Raw genomic sequence first — 11,569 nt, 5'->3', positions numbered from 1 at the left:
TTATTTTACTAGAACGAAATATTTAGAAAACCGTAGATAATAATTAGGAATCGGCGATCCTGAAGGATCGATTGACATTGTCTTCCTTATAGATTTTGTCAATTGATCCAAGGCGGGATTCAAGTTTTTGTTCTGTGGGGTTCTATGCTCTTCGGGGCGGATAGAATCCGGATCGCAGAACAAGATCCAGATCGCCAACAATTCCTATATTATTATTTATGTCTATTTCAATTAATCTTATGATTGTCTTTTCTCTGTCTGAAAGTCTAGAGTCATATAAAACTATTAATACTTTACGTCCTACTCTTTTCCTTGTTAAGCCCCTTTAATCCTAGAACAATTAAACCTAAGTGTATATAATTGTGTCTTCTAGTAGTGAGTGCTCTAGCAGATTCTTCTGTCATAAGGGTGAGTCTTTCTTCTACTCCATCTGGAAGATATAGTGCTTCAGTTCTATGGTGTCAAAAAATAGAAGTAGTGAAAGATAGGGCTCCATGGCTATACAAACGTCTTAGATTTAAAGCATTCAATTATGCATTTGAAAAAAGTTCTAAATTTCTTTCTACATCTATTATTTTTTCTAATTGGTAACTAGAAGTACTAGCTCTTCTGACTAACAAGTTATCTAACCAAGATGTTATATTTTGTTGAGGGCCCCTAATAGTTCTAGAAGGACCAATAAATGTTTTAGTTTGGGTTTGCGTTGGTCGTGTAAGGCTCATTTGGTATAAGTCAAAAAGGAATATATTTTGGCTATCTTTTGGGAATAATATTTCCTGTTATCGCTTACTTAAGTCTTTTGTTAAAAGGTCTATACTATTCTTCCACTAAGTTGTTTAATTATTCTTTTGTACTTGTGTTTCTAAATGTAACAGTTTATTTTCTAATAAAGTTATATGATGGTGTAATGAGGTTAGTAGTACTATTATAGTATTATTTTACCGTGTTAAGATTTGATCTCCTTTTCCTGGAAAGTCTACCTTATAATAACCATCTTCTTTAGTTTTAGAATATTGTTGTGTAAAATTTAGAGCTTCTTCATAGTGTGCATTTTCATACTGAAGTAATTTGTTTATTTATATTTTAGTTCTTCCAAAATATTATGTATTGTCTTAAAGTTTCCTTCTAATTGTTGTTTAGATTTTTCTAAGAATTCTTTTACTTGCACAAGTAGGTCTTTAGATTGTAATTCAAAATTTCTTGGTTTATTTTTTTATATTAATTTGGCTATAATAAGAAAATCTTTTTTCTTTGGCAGTGTAAGTAGATTAAGTTGGCTAAATCTTCTATTTAGCGAGTCCTAAGTATCTTTCAGAAAATCAATGTTTCTCTTAAGATATTTTAAGTCTTGATTTCATTATTCTACCATTTGTACTATTTGTTTTAGAGTTATGTGATTCTGAATTTGGTAGTTTTCTACCGTCCTTCCCAGACCTATATGTAGATATGTAAGTGTATTTAATTGTGCAGAACCAGAGTGTTGAGCATGACTAGGTGATTTAGATCTTATGTAACAATGATGTTTATAAAAGTCTACTGTAGTAATTGTTCTAATTGGATAGAGGGCTAAGTTTACATAATTTAAGCTAGGTGTAGAGGTTGAAGTCATCTATTATATTGTCATGGTCCTAGGTTTTAAGGCTCTAATATCAATTTTTTCTGCCTTCTAAATTTTCTACCTTCCTTAATTTTTTTATTTTTATTTTTATTTTTTAAAATTTGGTGCTAGGTCTAAATTAGGGTTTTGTGAAGTTGGTACAAGAGCTAAGCTAAGAAGGTAGGAATAGTCTTATTATCCTATTTCTCTTCCAGTAAGCCTCGCCTGTGTGAGAACTAGATTTGGAACTCTGCCCCAGCTTTATTCAGATCTTATAGCTTCAAGTCTTACCTTACTTGCAGACGACTTGCAGTAGCCACCCCTATCAACCACAACGACCTCAAAGCAACGACCCCGCAACAGCCACTCCTATTAACTCCAACGATCTCGACCCTTCTCCCAATCGTCACTGTCACTACCCTATAAAAGGATCTTGTAATTAAAATTCAGAAAACTAAAACTACTTGGCTATGAAAGCCCAGAAGAAAATATAGACATTCCTACAGACTTTATCCCTTTGTCTTACCTATTACACCTACTTAATACCCAGTCAGACTTAGACTTGATTTATTTCAAGACTTGATAAATTAGAAATTATAGGAGAGAATATTACAAAATACTAGAAAAAAATAAGGTTTATTGTAAACTTAATATAATCAACTCGGATTTAACTATTAAGGCACAAGACTTAATATATACCAATTGGGAAATAGAAGAATGTACCATGCACATCAAACAATTGCTAGCCTTAGGAGCAATATAAATATCTTTCTCTAGACATAGAAATCTAGTTTTTATAGTAAATAAAGGAGCTGAGCAGAAAAGGGAACAATCAAGAATGTAGCAAAGTTTTTTTTTTCAGTATAGTGGAGACATTTTTTTTAATAGTGAAGTTTTCTTTTTGATAGTGGAGTCTTGCCAGCAGAGAATCTTGCCTTGTCATGCTTATTCTTGTCAGCACCGTCCTATCGGTTCTAGTACTATATATATTTTTTAAGAAATTATTTTTATAGTTTCATTATATTTAGTATAAATTTTATTTTCTAACCCTAAAAAAAATCTACCGTAGTTTATTGCGCCATCAACTTAGCTCGAGCTCATTTTGTGTCAATCGTGCCTAGACTCAAGCGCGACCCCTCTAAAACTAGACCGCCTAGACCAGATGAGATCCAACTTAAACCGGTAGACCGGTTCGGTCTATAAGAGTGAAGCTACAAAACGACTTGAGATCAAGGTCCAAATCGGACGGCCATCATTCCATCTCATCACCCCGCTTCGAGCACATACCCTACGCTATAAATATGCGCGTAGCTCTTGTCTCCAGTTCAAATTTTGGATCTAGTCCGCGTTCATCCAACGCTCCGATTTCTCATTTCTGCGTCTCACTGCCCGTCCGTCCTCAAACCCTAACGCCATCCCTGTCTCCGCGCTCCACCTTGACCCTCGTCATCGGATATGGCGAAGCGGAGGGCAGCGGCGACATCGAAGAAGATGAAAGCTTCTTCCGATGAAGAGAAGAGGGAGGAGGGCAGGAACATCGGCGGTCCGAGCGAGTCGCAGGAGGAAATAAAACAGGAGCCGAAGAAGGCCGGCGGAAGGAGGCATGTCAAAGCCTCTTCCGATGCAGAGACGAGGGAGGAGGGCAGCACCATCGGCGGTCCGAGCGAGTCGCAGGAGGAAACAAAACAGGAGCCGAAGAGGGCCGGCGGAAAAAGGAGGCAAGTCAAAGCCTCTTCCGATGCAGAGAAGAGGGAGGAGGGCAGCACCATCGGCGGTCCGAGCGAGTCGCAGGAGGAAATTAAAAAGGAGCCGAAGAGGGCCGGCGCCAAAAGGAGGCGTGTCAATGCGCCGAATCCGAAGATTGAGTACTTCTCCGAGAAGAGGAACATGGTACGTCTAGCGCAGGAAGATCTTTGGCTACTTGCACTTACTAGTTGTTGACTATGTTTCTCTACGCAGGAAGATCTTTGGCAAGCAGCTTTTCCTGTCGGAACGGAGGTTTATTGTCATCGTTCTTTAATTAATAATTAAACTGTGGGCTTACTCATATGAAAGATGTTAGAATTCCTGTAAAAAAAATTGATTTATCACTTCTGTTGTATGAAATCTTGAAAATTTCCAGCATTTTCTTTCAACAGTGGGATAACATGGATAAACTAGGCGAGATAAGTTGGTGTTTTTCAAATTTAGAGGTATTTTCTTGTCTTTTATTTATCCCCAGCATAATATGTATTGATGGTGATCAATATTCCTTTTTGGTGCATAGAGTGCGTGTGATGAGGGAGGAGAACTTCATGGCAAGACAGTCTACATGTTTGGAAGCACAGAGGGTATTTTTATGATTAGATTACTGACTTAAATTTATAGCATGCCAAAGATTTTGTTTGTTGGTTTAAATGTTCAATTTTTATAACTTATAGTAAGCCAAGTATAAGATTCTCCTTTCCAGTTAGAACATTATCACTTGTAGCATAGTCCATTTGAGAATTTATAACTCATCTTTCAATATGTATTTTGTGCTTCTTTATTTTTCAATTCACTATTTATTTGTTTGCACCCAATCATATACATTCGACAGTTTGAACAATTCCATTTGGTTGATATACTTATATTTTTCATCCTTTTGCAGCTCAAATGTTAAATGTGAATGGCATTGAGAAAGTTGTGCTTATTCCCATTGTGGTGGCTGTAAGTTGATTCATATTGCATTTTTTGTAACCTAAAGCTTCAATAGTTGAGAAAGGAAAAAGTAGGGTTGTCATTGGATGCTGAAGTAAGACTATGGAACTCTTGATGTGTGTTATCTTCAATTGGTGCCAATAATAAATGATTGTGAGGGTAGTTGGTGTCAATCTCATATTTGTGGATGATAATGGACTGGGAAGATTTAATCATTTAATATGGTTTGGATATCTGGTCATTGTAATTACATGTTTTGTGTAGCTATCAAATAATGATAGAATATATGATTGGAAGATCAGTAGGCCTTGATACTCCTAAAGATGCATTGTATATTATATAATTGTTTGTGCTACTTCTTTAGTATTAGAGTTTTCTATAAGTTCACAGCATTTTATTATGTGACTTGTTGCAATACATTGATTTACATTCTTATTTTGCCATCTGTTTATCAACAAATGTTTTGGTTAATTCATTTTAAGCAAACCTCAAATAATTGGGTCAAACATGATTTAATCATAATGAGGATATTTTGGTTATTTGTGTTAATTTGTTTGTGTTGGTAATTCGTAGGTGGATTCTCCAATCCCACCATCCGATAAGATTGGTGTAAAATCTGTTCAAAGGGAGAAAGAAGATGTAATATCCATGAAGAGTATGAAAATGGAATGGATTCCATATATTCCTCTAGAAGATCGGTATGTAGTTTTTGTTCTTTGGTTTATTTGACAATGCTTAACTTCCAAGCTATTCTCATTTTTTATTATAAGACAAATAGATGATGCATTTTCATTTTTTTTTCAGTCTACGTCAGGTTGATAAATTGAAGACTCAAATATTTACAATGGCCTGCACCCAAAGAAGGTTCTTACATTCTTCTTTCTTTGTATGTTTTCCAAATCATGTATTTATGCAGCTGAGCGCTATTTGGAATGTTTGTGCATTATTTTGATATGTTTGTATACTGGTACTGATGGATGCATTATTTGGACTTTTCCAGGTTTATTGTCTTTCTTTGTCTTACATTTGCTTCTCCTTTTGCTTTATTTCTTTTCCTCCTCTCTTCTTTATGCATTTTTTTCTCTGCCTATCATAATATTGAAAACTTCTCTACTTTCTTCATTCGCTGGGTCTAACACAACTTGTTTGTCTTGAGCACGCCAATATGGCAGGCTGGACACAACATAGGACAATGATGTTTGGGCCTGGGCTGATGTTGTATGCGTAGCACAGTTCCAACCAGACCAACTTGGGCACAACCTGCTGACATCCCAATCTACAGCATGCACCTCCCATCATACCCTTCTTCACTACTTTGTAGTCTTTCTATATACCGACTAACTATAGAAATTGACACTTGTGTTTGTAACCTAGGTTTTGTACAATGCATTATACCTATATATAACATGCTAACTGGTTTAAATTGTAGCTATATAAAAGTAATATAACATTCCAAAAGGAAGTCATATATTTAGTTCTTTAAGATTTTAGGTTCAATGGCATATTCATACATCATTGTTCCTGTAATGCTAGATGATTGATTACTTGATGGTGCCAATATGTCATGAATCTCCACTTGTCTTTGTAGAAGTTTGACTTTGAGTTTACTTTTCCATTTTTATCATTTATAAACTATAGGATGGAATTGAATGACACACATGTGAATGTTTGGAAAAACATTTTATTGGTTAATCCGCCCTTGCCAAATGACCATCATACCTCCAGAACTATCATTCTGTGTTAGTGATGCTTTGTTCTAAAACGTTGTAGGTATTTATAACACTAATAAAATTGATATCATCATGCAGAGCTGCTTTAAAACATCTGAGGATTGAGCGGGTTAAGCAATATGATTATTGCCTTCCTTGTAAGTCTTTTATGCCTTTCTCTGCCCCTTTCTTGTTTTTATTGTCTTGTTACATTGGTTTACTGTTTGTTACCAGTTAAACAGTTATTCCATTAGATACTGTATTCTTCTAGAAGCCTTAGATCTTTTTTAAATGTTACTTTAGGCATTCTTCTTGAGATGTCACTTATGCAATTTGGATTTTTAGTTACCTTAGTGATACAATTCAATTTTTGTATAGGCAACGCTATGAATAATCTCAATGCCCTTGCAAAGTTTTTAAATTATTGGGTTCTCAAGTGAGGTAGTGTAAACTTAACCACTATAATTCTCCCTATTGAATTGCAAGTGCATTATATATTTTCTACTTATAATTTAGTTCCCATGGATCAAAAGCCTCACACTCTCATTTTGTTGGAGAATGGAGACATGTTTATTACGCATTGCTAAGACATTATCATCTTGCATTTTTGAACTTTAGACTTTCAACTCATTAGTTTCTTGTCACTAGTTTGATCTTTAAGACAATGACAAATTGCTTTAATGAACTGAATATTGGGCAGAAATTGCGTATAATAGTATACAAAACCCATTGGCTACTTAAAGCAAAATGTTCAATCTTGTCCAAAAGAAAAAATACCCTACATAGGATTGCAAAAGGCTTTATATACCTAGGGTCTTGGAATAGATTAGTTTGGTTGATATGGTAACTTTTGTTACAAACATTATACAAGCAGATCCTGCTGAAACTTCTTTGGACCAGTGAGATATTTGCAACAGTTTGGTATGATTAATCAGTCTTCTGCATTTGGTATCGTACTTGTTATTGACCTCTATGGTAATTATATTGCAATAATTCCAAAAATTGGATTTCGATTTGCAGGTGTACTTGTTGTAGGTGAGATACTAAAAATATTATGGATTAGATTTGGTTCTCTTTTATTTAATTGCCACTTTCTTATTTGCTCTTGTTAGCATATCTATTTGGTAAGGACCATTTTTTGGCTAACAAGCATTTTTCTTAATACAAATTAAACATCATATGTGCATTCAGATCTTCAATCATTAAAAGCTGATGAAGATGAGGATGATACAGTGGTTAATATCATGTTTCCTCTAGAACCGCCGGTAAGCTAATGTTCTTATTAACTTGTATTTTTGATATACCTGGCACTAGATTCACTCAGTTCTTTGGTTTTGAATACCTACTTATGCTTAGTAGTAGTTGTAAACAACTTCCAGCTTGGTTCTTGTTAATAACCTCTTCATCAGTGATCAGATATAAATATAACTATGAAGTCTTTTCACCCTTAATTGACTACAGACTTTGTTTTTATTTTGATGTGGGTTTGTGGAGTTAGCTTGGATGGTCAGTTCGTGATACACTGTTAAGGGGCTAAACAATGATGTCAATAAAAAAAAAAATAGTTTTCAACTTTTTCAACTTCAAGCCAGCTATTAGATAGCAAAGATCTTGGAGGAAGAGAAGAGGGTTATTGGTGAATGAGAGAAGAATAACTAGGAGATATGAGCTGAGATAGACAATGGGAGAGCATTCCTAATATATGATAAGAAAAGAGGATAAGTGCAGGATCGCAGCTGTGGTCTGCTACTGGAGGATTAGATTCCAATTCATGAGTTCATAAGCTTAGTTGGCCTGAGACTGGTCAGTCGACCAGATTGATTCCCATCAAGATCCTCACACTCATTGCACTATACTTTCAGATTCCTGTTAGTGTAGTTTAATGTTTTGCAATGCAATAAATTTCTTTTCCATGCCAATTTTTAATCTGAATATATTAAGACAAGTACCTGATTATTTGCATTTGTTATTTTTTTTAATATCAAAGTGTAGGAGCCACATCTTCTTAGTCTCAATTCCTTTTCTACTAGTTCTTATTTCCACCTAAATTTGAGATATACACATACCAAATATGTATCTTAGATTTGTGTTAGCATATGAATATGTTAGAAACTAGTTGGAACTCCAATAGATGTTAAATTCAGAGAAGACATGCTCAAAGATGACCAACATATTCCATAAATAGTTGAGGTCATGATTTATACTTTAAGAGCTTCCATCTGCTAGCATCAGAATTTTTTTCATTGGCACACATGGATGTACTGACTTTGTATTTAATACCACCGGTTCCTCGTCTCAATTTGTTGATGATGGATAATATCTATTTTGCAGATCGTTTGTGATTTTGATTGGGAAATGGATGAAATTGAGGTATGGATCTTCTGGGTCTATATTTTCCTTTTTATTTCAATTACTTATCCTTAATTTCCTTGATATGGAAGCATAGGAAACTATAATGTGTGAAAGTCCATATTTTCTAGTTTCTTTATCTTTTAAAATGTTGTTGGTTTATACAGTCCAAATGGTGTTACATATATTTTCTTCATTTGCACGTTCAAATATTTCCAGGAGTTCATTGATAATCTTATTAAAGAGGAGATTTTGCCAGAAGATAAGAAAGATGAGTTCAAGGTAATAGAGCTAATATTATGTTCTTTTAAAGAAGAAAAAGACAGTTTTAAGGCAATATGCCCCATCACAAAATTTGCTCCTAAACTTTCACTGACTAAAATTTTTGTTTTTTTCCATCAGGAGTATGTGAAGCAACAGGTTAGAGAAAGGAGGAAAGCACAGCGACAGGTATTAAGTTAAAAGAATGTTTATATATCTACACACACTAGCAATTACAGAAAATAGGGACATTGATATTTGGAGGTCGAAATCGAGACCTATATGTTTCAAAATGTATAAATCACTTGTTATTTTTCTCAAACAAATTACTCTCCACTGTTTTCTTAAGCAACTTAATTCTTTGGATCAGCTATTTGATGATACAACTTAAGACCAAGTGTCTAATTTTCTTTTTTAAGAAAGAGACAACTGACTGTTTAATTTTTTACATATTTTGAAAAAAAACTATTTAAGTTCAGTTACTCAAGTTGTTTGGTGGAATCCTTGATCATTTGTAATTAGCAAATTAAATTATGTTTTAGATTTACTAATAAAATTAGATAGACATTTGTCTTCTACCTTTTCATTTGATTCTATATGTTAAGCATAGGGGTTTGTCTTACATATGCATATATGTTCAATTAATTGGTTATCAAATTTTTGTTTATCTCCAGGCAAAAGAAGCCAGGAAAAAAGCTATAGATGACATGGATCCAAAAACCAGAGAAGCTATGGAAAATATGAAATTTTACAAGTTCTACCCTGTTCAAACACCTGATACTCCTGATATCAGCCATGTCAAGGTGTGGCGCGCCATCATTTCTTTAAAAATGATTTCGCTTATTTTATGGCGCTTATTTTCTTGTTCACTGATCTGTATTTATCTGAGAATCACATTGCTCGTGATGCACAGGTATCATATATAAACAGGTACTACGGGAAAGCACATTTCCTGAGATAGCTATCTCAACAATGAACTCAACTGCCACACTTAAAAGCCCCATAAAGGCAATAAACTTTCTGAAACCTCAGATTGTTTTTTTTTATTTCCCCACTAAAAAAACATTTTAAGCTTTTTGCGATACCCGCAGGGATAAGAGCGAGACCCTAGATGTCGAACAATTTAAGATCCAAGCAGGAATAGCTGATCCTACACCAACTGGTGTGAAGATATTTGTAAGCTTAAGTTTTGCATAATTTCAATATGTTATTTTTTTGACCTACAACAGATTTTCGTAGGAGTATCTTTTCGATACACAACGGAACATTGTATCGCTGTTAATTTCGGAAACAGAAGAGGCAATTTCTCATTCACTACGGTGACAAAAAGCCTTTACAGTTGCTTAATGATGGGTTGGTATGACTGTAGGTGTTACTTCACATCCATTTCCCTCATTTCCACAATTGAAAATGGTGGGTCTATTTCTTTAACCAAACAAAAGCTTAGATTAAATTCGTAAAATTCTGCTGAAGAATTTATAATCTCATTTTAACTAAATTTTGTAGGCTAATTATCTTATCTCAACAAATAACTAATCCATCTCTGAAGGGAAAACCAAATGAACTATCAATCAATTTTTTATTCACGTCCATTAAAAATTGCATCAGTCTATTAATCCTTCATATAAGATCTTGATGTGATGTCTGTTAAGGAATCTGGATCTCTTTCATTGAATTCAAACAATATGCCTTGTATTAAAAAGAAAAGCAATGAGTTCAATAGTCTTATAAGTAGAATTTAAACATTCTTTGCCTTTTTGCCACTCATCTTCAAGTCTTCTTTTTATTCTTTGAAATAATTTTTTTTTACTTCCAACTTGATGCCTTGAGAACATTGTCTCAACATTAAATTAGAGTGTTTGTCATTGGGAGCATTGTTATCATGTTGCGGTATAATTTCTAACTCGAATATAATGTTTGGCATGGGTGGATTGGACGGTCTCATATCGGAAGTAACATAATCCTAGAAAAACTAGTGGCTCAATGAAGAAAGTTAGGAAAATGAAAAATAAATACTGATGATAAAAGGAGATGAGGAAACAAATATTCCTAAAAAAACTTTTTTATTTTGTTATTCATAATTTATTTTGTCATTCACAAGATATCAAAGATTAAATAAACCTTGTTAACCCTTTTCCCTCTTTCTCTCATATAGATATAAAAACAACAGACCAAAAAAAGGTCCAAATTACTTCCTTCCGCTTGATCGATCTGTTGTCAAGTAGTTTGACAAGTTAGGGTGTAAATGAATTAAATTTGTTCGTGAGTCTTTAGAATTGATTCAAAATATATTTGATTGGTATTAAAAATTATTGAATTCGTATTGAATTTATAATATTTATTTGATTGTTTATGAATCGTTTGTGAATTGAATTCTAGTTATTTTTATATAAGTTTAATTTTTAATTTATTTAAATTAAAATTTAAACAGAATTTAAAATATTTTAAATTATAATTTAATTTTATTTGAATTAAAATTTAAACAATTCAAATTGAATTCAAATTTTATTTCACCAAGAACTCCAATCAAAATTATTTATATTTTTAAATTTTAAATTTAAATATCATATATATATTTCAAATTTAAATTCAATTATTAGTATTTTCATATTATTCATTCGTTTACACCCCTAGCACCAAATCACAAATTACGCTGTCACAAGCCATAAACTTCCGGTATTACAGACACAACCTAAAATCATATGGAGTCAAACTGATTCAAGGGTGATTAGAAGCCAGACCATATCAGGTCAAACCTAGCGAAGGACCTCTACTCTCGAGCAGGCACTCACACACCACCAAGTGCATGATCATGATAAACCATCCAAAATAACCATAAGAGAATTCCGGGATTGGTTTAGAGAAATTTAACACTTCTCTTTCTTTGAAATGGTTAATTCTCTTAGAAAACATACTCAGCCAACAAATGGAAATTGAAATTTGTCCAAATCCCATGCGAAGAATAGACTCGTTG

The 11,569-nt window shown here is 33.7% G+C and overlaps 1 protein-coding gene across 1 annotated transcript; it reads left to right on the top strand.

Moving 5' to 3' along the window:
* The first annotated feature begins 2,947 nt into the window (after positions 1–2,947).
* On the top strand, positions 2,948–9,936 carry LOC141843160 (protein HEAT INTOLERANT 4-like). Its single transcript, XM_074731193.1, has 15 exons — positions 2,948–3,487; positions 3,557–3,595; positions 3,736–3,789; positions 3,864–3,927; positions 4,227–4,285; positions 4,850–4,974; positions 5,081–5,140; positions 6,085–6,143; positions 7,177–7,250; positions 8,317–8,355; positions 8,554–8,616; positions 8,737–8,784; positions 9,270–9,398; positions 9,509–9,603; positions 9,687–9,936. The coding sequence occupies exons 1-14, from the start codon at positions 3,053–3,055 to the stop codon at positions 9,554–9,556; spliced, it is 1,296 nt and encodes a 431-aa protein (XP_074587294.1). The 5' UTR covers positions 2,948–3,052; the 3' UTR covers positions 9,557–9,603; positions 9,687–9,936.
* The last annotated feature ends 1,633 nt before the right edge of the window (positions 9,937–11,569 follow it).

Source organism: Curcuma longa, chromosome 12 (assembly GCF_044706935.1).
Source record: "Curcuma longa cultivar G26 ecotype Majalengka, Jawa Barat chromosome 12, ITB_CL_G26_1.1, whole genome shotgun sequence".
NCBI lineage: Eukaryota > Viridiplantae > Streptophyta > Magnoliopsida > Zingiberales > Zingiberaceae > Curcuma > Curcuma longa.
This window is presented reverse-complemented; position numbering and strand designations above follow the sequence as displayed.